This window comes from Cheilinus undulatus, linkage group 11, assembly GCF_018320785.1.
Source record: "Cheilinus undulatus linkage group 11, ASM1832078v1, whole genome shotgun sequence".
Lineage (NCBI taxonomy): Eukaryota > Metazoa > Chordata > Actinopteri > Labriformes > Labridae > Cheilinus > Cheilinus undulatus.
This window is the reverse complement of record NC_054875.1, coordinates 6,418,483-6,437,394: the sequence shown is the minus strand read 5'-3', so window position 1 is coordinate 6,437,394 and position 18,912 is coordinate 6,418,483. Positions and strand designations below refer to the sequence as shown.

Here is an 18,912-nt window from a genome sequence, read left to right as displayed (position 1 = left end):
GCAAGGAATTTCAGGGGAGGCACGGAACCATAAACCAGAAAAAAAGTGATTTGCTTTGCTAACTTTTGCATGGAGCAAAATGAATAGACTTATAGTTACTTTAGTTTGTCCATGTCTATGTGTTCCTGTAAAGCGTCCTTGGGTTTCTTGAAAGACGCGATATAAATTCAAGATATTATTATTATTATTACTTTAAAGCAGTGATACTTAATGTGTGATTTGTGATTATTAGTGGCTCTTTGATGTCTTAATTCTAAATATCATTCCCCCAGAAAACCTTAAAAAAGGCAAACTTTTTTGCCCCTTTATACCATTTTTGACACTTTTCATCCATTTAAGCTACCTTTGATCATTAAATACCACTTTTTCTTACTTTTTTCCAATTTTTGCCCTTTTCACCATTTTTTTCTTGCCATTTTTCACCCATTCAAGCATCCTTCTGTCATTAAATTTTTTTCAACTTTTTGCCCAATTTTGTCACTCTTGACTGTTTTTTTTTTTTTTTTACTATTTTTTGCATTGTTTTTGCCACCTTTGGACCGTTTTTTTTGCCACCTGTTACTCATTTTTTTATCACTTCTCACCCATCTTTTTACAGTTTTTATCCCCATTTTCACCCATTTTTGCTGCTGTTTTGACCATTTTTGCTACATTTGACTTATTTTTATTGCTACCTCAAGCTGTTTTTGCTACTTTTCACCATTTAGATTGTGGCTCTTGAAAAGGTATTTTTCAACAGTTTGGCTCTTTGGTTGAGTAACGCTGCTTTAAGGATTATCAGAGCAGAATAATCAGGTAGTATTGGCAATAAATTCATTGCTGAAACCAAATAACTGATTACCTGGTAAAGACGTATGTTTAAGAACATTTGCAGACCAAAATATCAAAGATATAAAAATGTTAAAAATATTTAAAATTAGACATAAATGTTTGAAAATATGGTTAGGTTTTTTCAGTCTGAATCTTTATGTGGGTGGGGGGTCCACCGAATGAATAATTTTCTCTTAGGGGAGGCTCACTCTCACACACTTTGAAAACCCCTGCAATAGAGGACAGGATGACTCCCTAACTAATAGTGTCATTGGTTGTTAAGAATATAACCGAGCTCATGTGATTTGTCCATTACAGGGTGCAAAAACAAGCTCACTACAGTTGTCAGGATTTAACTTTATCTGAAGAATCCTTAAATCCCTCCTCTCTGGAGGGCTCAGAGACGAAGTTAGTGTATTGTGACGAAGACTCAGTCAGATCAGGAATGATTAGGGTGCAGCTCTCTGCCCGTTCACTGTAGATTTCTCAGTGAGTGATGGCTGAGCTGCACCTGTCAGACCGTCTCAGTGACTCTTTGTATCTGCGGCCATGACTGTGTACAGTATCCTTGTCTGTTTATGGAGGTGTCCCACTGCATATGGATGCGTATTTGTGAGCATGAATGGATGTTTTATAACAAATGCTTGCATAAATACATTTGGATGCATGTGTTCCTACTGTATGTAAGCATCTGTTTCCCTGCGTGTGTCTGAATATTTCTGCTGAATGGAGCAACGTCATTGCACCGTCTGCTCCTTCCTGCTAATCTCCTCTGTGGTTAAACACAGACTGACACACTGAGACACACGTTGTTTTTATTTTCTCTGAAACAAAGAATTATTTAATGCTGAATGGTTGCCATATAAATGAACAGTGTGTGTGTTTGTGTGTGCAGGGAATGAGGTTAAAGCGGCATGCTTTGCTGGCTTGTGCATTCAGCTGTCTGGATGTCAGTCCTGGAATGCAACTGTAAATGAAGTCACTGTGCGTCTGCTGCATGGTGCAGCAGCCCGCAAGTACAAACCACATTCTCTTTATTTCTTCAGCTTCTCACAAAGCATTTATTTGATTTGATTCACTTCACACACATGTGAATGGGGCCAATTAGTTTAGTTAAACTGGCATTTTGTCATCAGTGTTGTCCAATTATTTTTGCATCAAGAGATAAAACATGACAAATATGTGTGTGTTCAGTCAAGAAAGCCAGGCTTTAAAAAGCAACATAAAACCTTCCATTAAAACTTGAAATGTTGTTTTGATTCCAAAGATGTGACAGCATCCTCAAAAAAAGATTAGAATTTAGCTGAAAATCTCCCTAAATGTGAAGACTATGACACTTGTCACAAGGAGGGGGTGAAAATCAAATTAAATGTATTTATTCCCTAGAATTGTGACTTTTTTTCTGCTTATTAAAACATCAGTCAGTTTTAGCTGAAAGGAGCCAAAGGACATGATACATACATGCCTTGTTTTTTTTAACCTCTGAGGTCTAAGTGTGTTTCCTCGATTTTTACATTATTTTTTAATTTACCTTTTTAAGATCCTTGCAAGTGGCACAATACCAAAGTGTTTTATATCAGCATTTTCAGGATAATCTGAGCTTTATGAGACTGAGGCCCATCTTTGTCTTAGAGGACTGTGTAAAGCAGGGGTGTCAAACTCAAGGCCCGGGGGCCAAATCTGGCCAGGGGAACGGTTATATTCAGCCCGTATATCGTATTTCTGTTCTAACTAGCCCACCAGTATGAGGTCGGCAGATTTCCTCCATATCAATGTAAACTTACCTTCGATTATTTTAAATATCCTTCTTAAGCCATAAAAATCTGAAAAAGTTAAGAGTGAAAAAAATTAGATAAAAAGTCAGGAATGTGGGAAAAGAGATTAAGTTGTGTTTTTATTTTATAATTATAATTTTCCATCTCAGGATAATGACTCAAACTTATGATTTTGGCTTTTTATTTCATGCTTTGACCTTTTCACCTCACAATTTGGACTTTATATGTCATATTTTTTATCTTTTAGATTCACACTTTTAAGTTTTAAGTCAGATTTTTATCTTTTAAACTCATTATTTTGTCTTTTTAATCCCATGTTTTGTCCTTTTAAACTTGTGATTTCAAATTTTTTTTCAAACTTGACATTTTAAATTAATAATTTTGACTTGTTCAATCATATTTTGACCTTTTAGACACTCAATTTTAAATTTAAGTCATATCTTTAACTTTAATTATTTTGAATGTTAGCAAATGTTTTGACATTTTCAACTCCTAACTTTGGCTTTTTAATCCCATATTTTGACTTATCAGACCCACAATTTAAAATTTTATGTCATATCTTGGCTTTTAAACTCAAGATTTAAATTTTAACTCCTTTAACTCCTTTATTGGCATTATTTTACTATTTGTAGTATCGTATCCAGACTTTTTGAACTAATAAGATGGACTTTTTATCTCAGATTTTGAGCTTTTAAACTTCTCATTTTTACTTTTTTAAATTTTTAAATGATTTAACATCAGTGCTGTTTTTTAAATATTTTATTACTGGTAAAAAGGAAGTTGACAGTTTAAGGTTGCGTTGACCCTCGTAGGCTCTCAGGTTAGACCTAAATCTAGAATCCGGCCCCTGCTGTGACTAAATTTGACACCCCTGGTGTAAAGAGTCATTATCGTCCAAATGCTGAGCTTTGAAAGTTTTGAATCTCTTGTAAAAGCACACATTCAGTCATGTAGATGAATTGTTTTGGTGCTTGAAATAGGTTTACCAAAGTCTTAGCTTCACAAAACAGGTGGAATATAGGAATAAAATAATAGGTAAGTGCAGAAAACATGTCTAAAATAAAAGCATAAGTGTTGCCTGTCATTCTTTTTTCACCAGATCTCTCAAATATGAGATAAATCAGGCTATATAATGACTTCAGCTTCTTCAGCACCCACAAATCATGGTACACTCATAACAGGCTAAAGGTGCATCATCCCAGCCCTGTACTCAGGTGTTTAAGCTAGTGTGTCCTCATGGAACCAAGTGGCTCCTTCCAGACACATGCATGAATAAATATGATGATAAGTTTCAAGCCTTTTTTAAAAAGGCCATGTTTGTGTCCTTTCACCATAATCAAGCTGTTTCCTTCCCTGCTTGTCTTTTCTTATCTGTCTGCCTCTTAAAGCCAGGAGAGGCTGGTGTGAGACGACTACAGTCTGCAGTATTAGCACTTGTCAATATTACGCCTTTCGGAAAATGGATTCCAAATAGAAATCTCCTCACGTTCAAGTGCATGTCCGCCTCCTGGCCTTGGTTCTCATCAACTCTTTCTCCGCTGTCCTCATCTGACCTCCGCTCTAACTTTTTCCTTCCTGACCATCTGTTGCAGGGGGCCTGCAGTTTGAAAGTGAATTGATCAGATTAGATTCTGCACACATGCTATGAGAGAACATTTCTTTTCCTGCATTCAAGCAAATCATTTGGCAGTTAGACTTCTGTGGAAGGGCAGGTCTGCTGCTCGAGTCGTACTCGTGTCTCTCCAGATTTAAAGATCTAAAAGGATGCTATAAAAGTTAATCTGACCAGAAGTAAAACATTAACAACTTTCAGGCTGAATTAGATACCTTCTCCTTCAGGATTTTCTGGTAGAGAGCAGACTTTCATGGTTCCTGCAAGTGGTCCAGGTTCTTTTATGAAATGCTGTATTAGTTTTGGTCCAGATGCAAATTTAACTTTCTGTTCAGTCCTCAGAATATAACCCTGAAGTCTTGAGGATTATCAGGATGTTTTTAGTCTAATGTGAGAGAAGCCTTTGTGTTCTTTTAGGGTTCCTGGGGTGGCCTTTAGCCTTGGAACTCTCCCATGGATGCCACTTTTGCTCAGTCTTTCTTATTGTTGAATCATGAATACAGGTCTTAATTGAGTCAAATGAGGCCTGCAGGTCTTCAGATGTTGTTCTGGGTTCTTCTTTGACCTGCTGAATGAGTCGTCCATATGCTCTTGGAGTCATTTTGGTAGGCTGGCCACTCCTAGGAAGGTTCATCACCGTCCAAAGTTTTCCCCATTTGTGGATAATGGCTCTCACATTGTTTTTCTTAGTCCCAAAGCCTTAGAAATGGCTTTGTAACACTTTCCTGGCTGATGTCAGTGACTTTGTTTCTCATCTGTTCTTGAATTTCTTAAGACGACGCCATCATGTGTTGGAGATCTTTTAGCCTACTCCACTTTTTCAGACAGGGCCTATTTAAGGGATTTCTGGATTCAACAGGTCTGGTAGTAATCGGACCTGGGTGTGGCTAGGGAAGTGCTCAGCTTTCCAAAAACTGGGGTTTAAAGTCATGGTTTACCAAGTGAGGTCAGTGACCTTTTCACATAGGACCAGGTAGGTAGGTAATAAATAAAATCATGACTTAAAAAGTTTTTTTTTAATTTACTCTAGTTATCTTTGTGTAATGTTAAGATTTTTTTTTGATGATCTGAAACATTTAAGTGTGACAAATGTGCAAAAAAGGCACTGTGTAACAGCAAGCTACTTGCAAAAATACACAAGTTGTACAAAACAGGTTTCCGACACACTTTAAGGACCAAATTTAAGACTTTTTAGGACCTTTTTAAAACCTGAGCTGACAAAAATAATACATTTGTGTATGCAGCAAATGGTCAAATGCAAAAGGCATATGGGGTTTCACATGACAAAGAGATTTTTTGGTCAAAAATACCCAAAGTGGGCTGCACGGTGGCAGAGGGGTTAGTGGCGTTGCCTCACAGCAAGAAGGTTCCTGGTTCACTTCCTGGTCGGGGTCTTCTATGCAGAGTTTGCATGTTCTCCCTGTGCATGAGTGGGATCTCTCCGGGTACTCCGGCTTCCTCCTACCACCAAAAACATGCTTGGCATGGCCAGTGACTGCTGGGATTGGCCTCAGCCCCCCATGGTCCCCAACAGGACAAGCAGTATAGAAAATGGAAGGATGGATCGAAAACCCCCAAAATTGATAATTTCTAGCACTTTTTATGGCTTTAAATACAAAAATGTCCAATTTAAGACTATTTAAGACTTTTTAAGGATCTGCAGGATCCCTGAAATAAGAAGAATATGAACAGCAATAGTTAAAAAGTACAACTAATTAGCTTGATACTGATAGATAGTTCCTCAGCTTGCTGTTGGATATGTAAAAGGACAGGAAAAGAGGGTTCAGGATTTAAAATTTTAATTTGTTAGAAATGAAATCTGTGGGAATTTTCAAAAGCCCCATGCTCAGTTGTCAAATGACTTGTTTAATTTGTGAAATGTGCCTTTGTTTCTTGAATCCCCATATTTGAAAACCCCATTAATGACAAAGCTGATCATCTACTTGACTAAATCTCTGCTATTGAGTTGAAACTTGGCTGTTTGCTTCCACACTGCTGCTACACCTTGTGGTCAACCCTTGCTTCCCCCTGGTCATGTGTGGAGCCTTCCAGGCTGCCTTCACATGATCAACAGTCTGAGAAGCACTCACTGTTGGCTTGGATGCAGGCTCAGTCCTGAGAACGTAGCTTAAGGCTGCAGAAAAGCCAATACATGTTTAATTTTTAAACAAAAACTCTCTCTGAGACTCTGCCATGATTTCTTCATGTTTCAGGACTTTGATGACTGCAGGCCGTCTGCAAACATTCTGAAAATTCAGCAGTAAAGAACCTGGAAGTTCAAAACAAGTTTCACTTCAGCACAGGGAGAAAAATAGCATCTATAGCCCGAGTGTCATAGGATGAGAGGTTGGGCCCTCAAGGCTTAGTCTCATAAGTTCAGTGGTAAATGTTCTGTTGACTCTACGAACGGGGTCATACATGCTGGTTGACAATAAAGAAGTCAGACTCAGTCTGGCATCTTAACATTTTATCTCCATTGCTCTTCTTCCAGAATAAAACCTGTTTAAAGAGATGAATGCAAATGTTTATTCTCTGCCTCGGGTTTGCACAGTTAGGCTGCTGTTATATATGCTTGGTGTACATACAGTTTATACTCAGGCCGATGTGTTTGGACGTGTGTCTCTGTGTGTTTTTGTAGTTAATAAGATGGAACAGATGCAGGATGCACACACACACACACTCACGGCGTCAGACAAACACACAGTCTAGCATGGATCGAGTGAGGCCAGCAGGCAGCGATGTGAGCTCCATGCTAAAGAAGCGGTGTGTATAAATTTGCCTAAGTGTTTGGCCAAGGTCTGGGGCTGTGTGTGCAATCGATGTGCCAACAGCAATAAATCAGAGGGATGGACCTGAACGCCGCTACAGCTTCATCTGATGTGGCAGGTGGGCTTCAGGATGGCCGACACACAAACGCTCACGAACACGCACGCTCTCAGGAGTGAACGCCCGGTTGGTTCAAGGTTTTCAGGGATCAGATGAGATGCTGATCAGTAGGAATAAATTCAGAGCTGTGATACACCAAGTGATAATGTTTTGTCACGTTTTACATGACAAGGGATAGACATTTTAGATGCTTAGGTATTGGATTATTGCCTGAAAAATGTAAAATCAAAAATATTGTTGCATAAATACTATTTTATAAAAATTTGTTGAAATCTATTTGGGAAAGGCTCCCACACTGAATACCAAACAACACCACCATCTCCTAGAGGGGTTCAGAATTAGGGATGTTTGATACTGGATGCCACTATCCTTCCACCCATCCATACAGCCACCTTCCTCTGCTTATTCGGGGCCGGGTCATGGTGGTAGCAGGTTGAACAAGTCAGCCCAGGCATTCTTCTCCCTAGCAACACTTTCCAACTCCTGCTTGGGGATCCTTAGGCGTTCCCAAACCAGACAGGTTATGTAATCCCTCCAGTGCATTCTGGGTCGTCTCCAAGTTCTCCTCCCAGCTGGGCGTGCCTGGAAAACCTCCAAATGGAGGCGTCCAGGAGGCATCCTGATCACCCCCGACCACCTCAGTTGGCTCCTTTCGATGCAAAGGAGCAACGGCTCTACTCTTAGTCCCCTTCGGATGCCTGAACTCCTCGCCCTATCTCTAAGGCTGAACCTAGCCACCCTCCAGAAAAAAACGTACTTCAGTGGCTTGTATCCGACTACTTCTTTGTGGTTTTGATCTAGGAAATGGGGTTACAGTTGTCAGTTGGGCTTAGAGTCTATAAGGTTGTCATGTTTAAGTGAAGCACTGAGTGACGTCCCTCAGGAATGTGGATGTTAACCTGCAGAGAGGATTGAAGGCTTGCAGGGCTAGCACTTCTAACTTTAGCCACATTTTATGAACCAGCTTTGCGCCCATGCAGCGTGACATTGTGTTTCAGGTACAGAGTGAATTTAGTCACATTTTATTTGTCTATAAACATCCCACAATTATCCTCAAGACCAGCTTGTCTTGTGTCCAAAGACTGTTAAGTACAACTTTGAACTAGCATTGTTTGAGCTGTTTGTGTGTTAAAATTGGCAGCATCACAGCAGGAAGACACTTTGCACTCTATTTAACTATTTTGTCTTTTCATTTTCCCATCTTTGTGGCTATCAGCTATCGCTTTTCTCTCCAGTGCCTTTATTGAAAAGCTCTTTTTATGATCTAATTCAGGCATTAAAGCAACACTGAGTTCTGAGACATCTTCCCCTCTCCTCTCATCTCTTTTTGTTTCAGTTTTGTCGAACAGCTCTCTAGTTTATCAGCTCTCAGCTCCACTGGCTACTGAAGCAACAAAACCACCACGGAGTCTGTGTTCGCTGCTGGGCTGAAGATTATTTTTAGAAATTGTAAAACACATCAGAGAAGTTGACATGAAAATGCAGCAAAAATAACCGTCTTTACGTGTCATTCATTTATCAGGAGTGTAATTTACTCCTGTCTTGTCTTCTGAAGTTTCTGTTCATTCTTGTGTTGATGGGTGGTGCATGTGGGCCAGTCTGTTTTATGTCAGTTATGTTGATGAGTGTGCCGTTATTAGTGCGTAAAAATACTTCTACTGTACTCGTGTGTTGTAAGATCTCATTTGTGTTTGTGTACGTGTCTAACAGTAGCAGTATTGTCCTGAGAGGACAGGCAACAGCACCGTCATCCAGGGCCACTGTAATCATGGCCCGGCTGGAGATGAAAGACACTATTGATGAGAGGTGAAGTGCCTGAGAGAGAGGGAGAGGAATGTAATGAAGGAATGAGGAGCACTGAAACAAGAATAGTTTGCTGACCAAACTTCATTATGAAGTTATCGGTGCCCCGTGATCTCCATATGGCCAGAATTTAACCTATGCTCTGATGCTAAGAAGGCTCGACTGCATGGAGATATGCATGACTTTTTTAATGGCTAACACCAAGACAAGGCTGCCAATAAGGGGGGATAAAGGGGTGTGTTTTCCCAGCTAAATGGGGGCCCAAAATCATAGTCCATTATAATGTTAATCTGTGATAACCATTTTTATATTTAACCTGAATTATTGTCAATCTCATCACAAACAAGACATATTTTTTAAATTTATGCTGTTGTACGATATAGACTTTCTTGAAATGTAAACCCAGTTTCTTCAAACAGAATGACCTTTTCTTGTAATGTTTGCAAAGTGCATGGGCACACTGACTAACCCATTTGGAAAATAATGTTTAGTTAAGCCATGATGTGCAAAAATGTCAGGATGCAAGGGAATAAAATACTGAAAATCTTTAAGGAAAAATACTTAAACACAAAAAGAGACAGAAAAAGCAATCATGGGTAAAGAGTGACATATATTGGCAGAAAAGTGTTAAGAATTGGTTAAAGTGTGGTTTAACTGGGTAAAAAGTGGCAAAAATAAATTAAGGAGGGTCATAAATGGACAGAAAAAGGTGAAAAGTGGTTAAAAAGAGGTGAAAAAGGATTGTTAGAAGCACATACTGGATAAAAGTGTCAACAATTGGGAAAGGCAAAAAAGGGTCAATAATAGGTGAAAATGGTAAAAAGAAGTTCCAAAGTGACAAAAATGGGTCAATACTGACAAAATTTCGCAGAAAAACAGTGGAGAAAGGTGGTAACAGATGGCAAACTTGGGGAAAAATTGGCAAAAGAAGGTTGTGAAAGGCAAATATGGGTGAGAAATGAGTGGAAAATGGTGAGAAGCAGTTAAAAAGTTGAAAACAATGTGGGTTTAAAGAAGCAGAAATTTGACAGATGTTGCTAAAATGAGTAAGGAAAAGCAAAAAAGTGTAATAAATGTATGAAAAAATGGCAAAAAGCAACGAAAGTGGCAAAAAGGGGTTACTCTAGGCAAAAAATGCACAAAAAGTGGTAAAAATAGGTAGCTGAAATAGTGAAATGGTGTTAAAATAGAAGCAAGAAATAGGCCTAAAGTAGTTAAATGGGCAACAAGTGGCAAATAGGGCAAAGATGGGGGCAAAGATGGTCTCGCGGTTAGGTCACACCACAGGAGGCTTGGGTTCAAGTCTGGCCTGTGGCTCTTCTACTGCGTCATTCACTCATCCCTCTTTCCATCTCCAAAATGTCCAAAAGCCCAAACATTTATCTTCAAAAAAGAAGCAAAAATGGGTCAAATGTGACAAAAAATATGGCGAAAATAGTGATGAAAAGGGGCTGAATGGGATAAGTAGGGGTGTAAATCACCAGTTTCATCACGATACGTTACAATATCGATTCTCAGAACAATGATTCGATGTTTGCCGATATCACAAAGTCTGCCATGATTCAATTTTAATTTGATTCGATTTAGAGGCATTTGATCAATATCAGACGATTTTGTGAACCCATTAACCACAATCTGTTACTTTTCACATAAAGGAAAAACACAATATTGATTCTCTCTTGGCTGCTAACAATTACCTGCTATCTGTGCTTAGCAGTGTTGTGACTCGTGGATGGGCAGAAACTGTCATAACCAAGCACATGGGGGAACTTTCAAAATAAAAGCGTAAGGTAAAAATGGCGATTAATATCGATGTTTATACTGTCAATCGATTTGACTGAATCATTGCTCAAACAATCGATATATTGATCCAGACTGAAGAATCGTTACACCCCTAGGGATAAGTGGTGTAGATATTGCACGGCTAAATGGATGCATTGACTAGCAGGTTATTGCCAAAGAAACAGACCATTTTTGTGCATTTAGAAAAAACATATAGGAATTTTTGTTTGGCCAGTAATTTAAAAGTTAGTTTAAAAATCATGACAAAATCAAGATCATGATCCAGCCATAAAAAAAATCACATGATTTTTTTTCAATATTGTCCACTCTTTAATGTAATAAACACTTAATTTAAAAAAAATTCTTTGTTTGTAATAACTGAATGTGTAAAAAGAATACATATGTCAGCTATTATAGAGTCCAATGTTTTTTTGCTATGTTGGGGTTTCTGAAAAACAAAACAAAAAAGCCTGCCATAACAAGAATCAAAGCTCAACTTAAGTACAGAAAAGGCTTGGTGGTCATTGCGATAAAAGCAGTGTACATCAGTGCTGGCATCGGCTGAGTTTGGAAAAAAACAGAAAATTAGGAAAAATCCAGTACTGAGCAAGTTTAGGTTTGTGTAACAATGAAAACTCCTGCCAGTAGAAATGCAGGAGACTTGTTTGGATGATGACATTTGGTGTAAAATAGAGACATAGCTGGGGTTGGTAAACAGAGTTTTCAGACTGTTGTGTTAAACATTTAACAAGTTTCCTGGTAATGTAATGCAGGTTTTTAGAATTCAGTCTTTTTTAAAGTGCAAAGGTTGATAAAAAGGCCCTCTCACCTCATGAATGCTCTCCAGTCAGCATGTCTCCCGCTCAACCTTGACAAACATTCAATAACTAATTGCATCAATCTTCATTATGACTGTCAGTGATGACAACAGCTCCTCTGGTGTTAATGAATGAACATATGGAGGAGACATGTTGCTCCTGCAGCTGTACTTTTACGACTCTTTACTTGTTCCTCGGTGCAACCGAGGATAGGCTTCAGCCTCTGGTGACTCTGAACCTTGATATGGGATATAAAAATGGATAGATGGTCCGTCTTCCATTCTTTTCTCTTCATATTTTTCAGTTTTCACCTCTAACAATCTCTGCTACCATCTCCACTTCTTTTATATTGAACTGGTATGAAGCCAAGGAGCTTTCACTTCCCTCTCATTCTCTCATACTCTTCTGTTTTATCGCTCTGGATCACTTCTCTCCCTTTTTTGCTTTTCTTTTTCAAATTCAGGCCTGTGTTTCTCTGCTCTCATGCTCCTGACCACATATACTATAGGATTCTCCCTGCAGCCTGCTTGCAATTTATGGATGTTTGTTTACCTGCTCTCACTATGCTGCACATCATCGACTCGCCCTGCATTTTGTATGTCGACAGGCTTTTATATGCATCTCCTTTACATCCACTGTTTCAAAGCACACCTACCTGTTTCCTTATTTGCTTGCGCTGTTATGTCACAGGTTGCAATTTGAGTGTATTTCTAGTACATAAGTGTTTCTGTTTGTCCACGCATTGGCGGCTAGATCCTTTTAATACCTCCAGACAATCGATACGCAGAGGAGAAATGCTCGGCCCTGTCTACTTTTAAAAGATGCACTCCACAGAGTGGTGCGAGCCAAGAGTCGAGAAGTCAATAAAACAAAGCCGATAGTGCCCTCATTTGTTTTTTTTGGACTTCACCATTGAGGCCTCTGAGTCTGGGGCCGTGGGCGGATATTTAGTGTCTTGTCATTTTGATAAAAACAAATAAATCGTTTTGTCAGATCTCTGGAAGTGCAGAACAGAAGCCTGTGAATGTATTGACATCTCTGTTTGCTAAGATTCTCCTTTTATCTCTTTTCCAGGGCTGGTGGCGGACGAGGCTGAAGATCAGGGGATGAGGTTATAAAAACAACAGAAGAGAGAAAAGGAAGAAAAGAAAAAGGAAGTTTGGAAAGTCTTCTGTATCATCAAACCCTGCAGTCCTGCACGGCTACGACTGACCCTGAAGAGGATTACACACTGAAAAATCCACCCACCCACTCTCACCTCCCTTCCCCTTACCATCATGCCCTCCCACCTCCCACCTTTTCTCATCCTCCCCATCCTCTTCCTTCTCCTCACCCCGTCCATGCCCTCTAAATCCACTCCTCCCCCCACCTCCCTCCTTTCATTTTCCCCACCAGAAGGTGGCCTCACACATTTAGTCGTCCACAACAAAACCGGCGAGGTCTACCTGGGCGCCGTCAACTGGATTTACAAGCTGTCCAGTAACTTGACCAAGCTACGAAGCCATGTCACCGGGCCAGTGACGGACAACCCTCGCTGCTACCCTCCCCCTGGTGTCCAGTCCTGCCCCCACGAGCTAGTGCAGACCTCTAATGTTAATAAACTCCTGCTACTTGATGCCGCCCACAACCGCTTAATTGCCTGTGGGAGTACTTCCCAGGGAATATGCCAGTTCCTGCGCCTGGATGATTTGTTCAAGCTGGGCGAGCCCCATCACCGCAAAGAGCATTATCTATCCAGTGTGGCCGAGGCAGGCACCATGTCTGGAGTGGTGATTTCCCCGGATATTTTCGGCGGAGGCGGGAAACTTTTTGTTGGCACTCCTATTGATGGAAAATCTGAGTACTTCCCAACGCTGTCAAGTCGGAAGTTGATGTCCAACGAGGAGAATGCTGACATGTTCAGCTTTGTCTACCAGGATGAGTTCGTCTCCTCGCAGCTGAAGATTCCCTCAGACACGCTCTCCAAGTTCCCAGCGTTTGACATCTACTATATTTATGGATTTAACAGCGAGCAGTTTGTGTATTATCTAACTTTGCAGCTTGACACTCAGCTCACCTCGCCAGATGCGAGTAGCGAACAGTTCTTCACCTCTAAAATAGTCCGCCTATGCGTCGATGATCCAAAGTTCTACTCCTACGTTGAGTTCCCAATCGGCTGCACCAAGGATGGAGTGGAGTACCGCTTGGTTCAGGATGCTTATTTGGCCCGGCCTGGGACCCGTCTGGCTCGATCGCTTGGTATACAGGAGCACGAGGAGGTTCTGTTTACTGTATTCGCTCAGGGTCAGAAGAACAGAGCTAAGCCGCCCAAGGAGTCGGCTTTGTGTCTGTTCACAATGAGGAGGATAAAAGAGAAGATTAAAGAGAGGATTCAGTCGTGCTACAGAGGAGAGGGGAAACTCTCCCTACCATGGCTGCTCAACAAGGAGCTGGCCTGCATCAACTCGGTGAGTGTTTGAGACTCCAGAGAGGAGTCTGTGATCATCAGATGTCATGAATGTTGTGAGATCCCAAAGTCAAGTTGAGGGAACTGGCCTGGTCACATCCCTTTGCTTGTCTGTACCTTGAGAGTTGCCAACAGTATTTAAGTTGTCACGCTTTAGATCAAGTTTTGCCCAGCTAATCAGTCTGTTTACCGAAGTGGACTGTTTGCTCTGAGGCGGATTCAGCTATTTGCTTTCAGAGGCCTGAGAATACAAGTATAGCTGTTTGGATCTCTGCTTAGTGATTTCTAAGAACTGAGCACAGAGTTGAAGCCAAACTGTGTGGGGAAAAATCCCTAAAGGCAGTTCTCTGGATGGCACAACTGTACCACAGTGTTAAATTGAAATTTCCTGAAATGTAATATGTTATGGCCTTGGATCTGTCACTGCCAAAGCTAAAAATCTCCACCCTGCTAAGATGGCAGCCCACCAAAACTCTGTGTAGCTCATGTATTTATTACCCTGGCCAACTTGCGGGTGGAAAGTGTGAATCCCAATATCTTAGACGCTACAAAGTTTGTGGTTTTTTGTTTTCCATTTTGGACTGGGCCAAAGCAACCGACATGCAGGTGCTATTTCACATTTTAGCACTTGAAGATATGCTGTCAGTGGCTCCATCAATCCAGTGTATTTAAGGTTGGCTACACTCAAATCTGGACTGATTTTTAAATTATGAGAGACATAACAAAACATAAAGACCGTTTTTACATTGAAGCCTCTGAATGCACACACTGTATATAATGCAAGACCCTACATTTGTACGAGAGCCAGCTTTCTGCTTTGAAGATACCAAAAGGGCCGGACAAAACTAAGATTAAATGAATTTTGGTCCATTTGATTGTTTAATTCTTTAATTTACTCAAAAAGTGTCATGTTTTTTTGTCTTTGGAAGTGAGATCAGTCCCAATTGCCTTATCTGCAGTTGCCACTAGGAGGCTACTGCAGTATTTTGGCTACATGTTTCTGTGGCTGGCATGTTGTCATCACTGGGTTTGATGCTACAATTTTGTGTAGTGATTGATGGGGAAAAACTGCCCGGAAACCAGTCTATTGTTGGGGTTCTCTGGTAGGAAAAATTGGACTCTCAAAGTGCCTGAAGTGGATTTCGACATGGAAAACAGCAGTTTTTATGAAGAACGGACTAATAAGTGTGTTTATCTTGTATCATATTCACTGGGATTGGAAGCTGTGGCAGGACTGATGTGGCCCCTGAGCCGCCAGTTGATGATCATTGACCCCACATGTTGTCTGTAGTTGTTATTTTTACTCTACAGTGGCCATTTTACTGAAACAAAACTCCTATGATCACATGTGACTTTTGAAGAAAAGCAAGTATGAAGGACGATAAACATTGTCAGTTGACTTATGGCTCTATTGTGGTATACTTGACATTATAAAAGAGCTCATATTGTCACCATAAGTCCACAACCTGTTCCTCTTTTGCAATCCTCTTGGATTTGGTCACACGTGTTTATAGCTGCTACCATGTTTGAGATTTTTTAGAAGTACACAACATCCTGTTGTCTACTTGGCTATTTCATATAGTCCATCTAAGACAGTCTTATTTGGAGCCTTGCATATCAGACATATCTGATTTTCATTCAAGATCAGGGAGGCTTCAGATTCATTAGGAGCAGTGTGATATTTGTATTGACACCACACACTTCCGGATTATTTGGACAAATAATTGAGTGAAACAAGACTGGATTCAGGCCATGCTTCCCCAATCACTGGGGTGCAGTTTGGGCCAAAAATTATGTGGTGTCTTGCCAGCCAAACACAATAGAAGCATCTTGACAGGAGATACTGCCCAGTGTCCTTAATAGAAAGGCAAAGGGGAAGGAGACAGTCACTATATTAAACCATTACATGACCCAGTCTACCTGGGATATAGTAACTCTTCTTTTACACAGTCGAAAACATTTTCAGTGGTTTATGTTGCATAAATGTAAATGAAATGCCATCTCTGCCTCAGGTGAAGGAGTTCAAGTATTTTGGGGTCTTGTTCACAAGTGAGGGTTAAAGGGAGCGCAAGACCCCTAAATACTTGGCATCCTATCACAGTACCACGCTGGTATTCACTGAGCTCCTGAGAGCGAGCCATTCTTTCACAAAGGTTTGTAGAAACAGTCTGCATGCCTAGCTGCTTGATTTTATACACCTGTGGCCATGGAAGTGATTGGAACACCTGATTTCTATTATTTGGATGGGTGAGTGAACACTTCTGGCAATATAGTGTACATGTCATGCAAGCCATGATGGTGCATGCTGGCACTGCACACAGAAAAACACACTTCCAGTCTGAAACAGATGCAAGTTTTCATAATTGGGGAATCTTTCTGATGATTCAGAAGGTTATGGGAGCGTTCTGAGAACACATTTTTGAAGTGTGCATCGGTAAAATCTCAGTTTGAAGGGCTAAGTAAATAGCCCAACCTTCATTCCAGCAAGAACTCTGCCACTCTACCCCTGGATGGGAATGTGCAAAATATAGGAGTAAGGAGCCATGGGGGTAAAGTGATTGCCCCTCAATGTGTTGCTATTAACTAAAAAATATGATCATAACAGCAGTGGATGTGCAGATCTCACCCATACTTGGTTGGTGAGTTGCAAAAAAAATGTGATGGTGGCATCCCTAATGATGACTGTATTTCCATCCTGAATTGAATCTGCTGTATTTTATTAGAATATTTTCCGAGCTGAATGACACTGCCTCTCCAGGCTGCAGACAGGACAGCTGTCGTCTCGCCCTGGTCGATTTTTCAGGAATAATTCAGACTGTCCACAGGTTGTGGGAGGCTTGTCTTTCCTTTTCTTCATAGTTGAGCTGGCCTAAGGGTCTCTGAGAGACATTTGTGTGTGTGTGTGTGTGTGTGTGTGTTATGCCCACATGCCACACTCACACCACTTCCACACACACATGGCCCTGTGTCCTCATGAATAATTCACCCGGTCTCACCTTCTGTTATTCAGTCAGTGCTCCATAACAACCTGCCATAAATCTCTGGACTACTCTCCACCTCTCTGTGTCTCCATCTCCTCCCTCTCTCTCTCCCATCCCATCTTCTCTCTCTCTTCCTTGTCTTTCACTCTTTCCAATCATTTGCATAGAGATTTATTTCATTTTTCTAACCCCACTCTCCCTCCACTGCGTCTTTTTACTCTGGTTTACTTTCTTTTCTTTGCTCTCTCTCTCCTCCTACTCCTCTCCCTGCCTTATTTTCTTTGTCTTTAATTTTCAACCTCTAACCTCCCTCAGTTTTACACCCCTCTCCAGCTTCCTCCCTCTTGTCCCCCTGTCTTTCAAGCCTTTGCTCTTTCACCATCCCTCTCTGCCCTCTCCTTGACTTTCCACTGAGTGATGAGGTAGAGAGTGACTTAGTGTGTAAAGCCAGTGCCTGGATGTGATCTGAAAATACAATGTGGAGGGAACAGATGATGCAGTGTACGAGGAGCAGGCTCGTAGGACATGAAAGAAGACGGGAGTCTTGGGGTTTTATGGGAAGAAAGGGGAGGATGTGGATGGAGGACAGGTTTGAAGAAGAAAGGGAGAGAAGGATAAATAAGAAGGGAATCTGAAGGAAAAGTAAGGAGGCAGACAGATGGAAAATTATTGGTATGAGGCAGGAAAAGGGGTGAGCAAAGAGAGAAAATTAACTGTAAATTTTCAAAGAAATAAGGCGAGGGGAGGATAGGATGTTGGAAACGACTCACACAGGTCTTACTAGGCAGAGAGAGGAAGGATGGGTAAGAGGATGAAGGAGCTAGTGAAAGGACGGCCATATTTGCTCTGCAGTACTTCTGGCAATGTTAACCAATTAAAGCACACTCACATGATTAAAACCACAGATTTTTATCATCAGTATTTAAATATTGCATGTAGGACTATACCTGCTGCAAAGTGTCTCCAATCAGATTAGAGCTGTTATAATACCAGAATTTTAAACTTGCATTTGGGGCTGCACTGTATAAAAAAACTGTCATTTGTTTATTTTGTATTTGATAGTATAGGTTTGCAAAAATGTCTGCAGAAAGGCCTTTAAGTTTACAATAGTGCCACTGTTGCACTTTATAAAAGAACCTCGTCTTTTTCAAAAATGCTGTTAAGTTGCTGCTGAAAACCATCCATTTCTTGTTCAATATAAAAGTCTCCCATGATTATTAGAACTATATGCTTTTATTGTGACAGACTCTGCAGGTTTGAAAGTGTCTTTTCATCAGATACTTTACTTTTCCTTAGCACTGCAACACTAACAGACAGGAGGAATTGAACAATTACTGCTTTGAGGGAGACAAAGCCACAGTCCGCTTCTTTAAGTAGTCCAGGACTGAAACAGCAGCAGGTAAAATGTTCGTTCCTGCTGTGCCTTGTTCAAGTGTAAAATGGACAAGGACTCCAGCAATTAGCCTGCCCCCTGACCTTACAGTGCACTATGGCCAGAGTGCAGCTGCCTGGATTATTGCCAGAGCAAAGACAAAAGTCTGTTTTCTCCACCTCCCTCTTTTGTTTCAAAAGAGGGAGGTGGACTTGTTTATTAACCAAGTCCGCCTACCCTGTTTGGATCAACCTTTGACTGATTGGTCAGGTAATGGTCAACTAATGCATAACAGTCTTATGCATAAATGCGTAACAGTTTTATGTTTAGAAGGATTTGTTTCTCCAGGCACTTTCCCTTTCCTAACTTTGACATCCCTTGACTTTAAGTGCTCCCTTGCCACTTGAAACAGTATCAGAGTGTGATGTTGAAGTCCTACCCAGGGAAATGGGACGACTTTTAAAATTACTATGTTATCAGTATTTTTATTTTTTTCTAGCAGCATTTATGAAAACTGTCCTGACTACACCACCAGATATTTCTAACTTAAGCATTTCTGTAAAAATGTTATCAAAATCAAAGGATCATACTGCATTAAATCAATATTGTTAGATTGACATTGTAATT

General features: G+C 40.6%; 1 protein-coding gene across 2 annotated transcripts in view; it reads left to right on the top strand.

The window, feature by feature from the left end:
• Positions 1 to 18,912, top strand: part of LOC121517494 (plexin-A1-like) — a 503,338-nt gene that overhangs the window by 56,584 nt on the left and 427,842 nt on the right. For both annotated transcript variants that reach the window (XM_041799311.1, XM_041799310.1), the window contains exon 2: positions 12,561 to 13,933. In XM_041799311.1, the coding sequence (XP_041655245.1) occupies positions 12,764 to 13,933 (1,170 nt within the window). In that variant the 5' untranslated portion in view covers positions 12,561 to 12,763. The remainder of the gene's footprint in view (positions 1 to 12,560; positions 13,934 to 18,912) is intronic.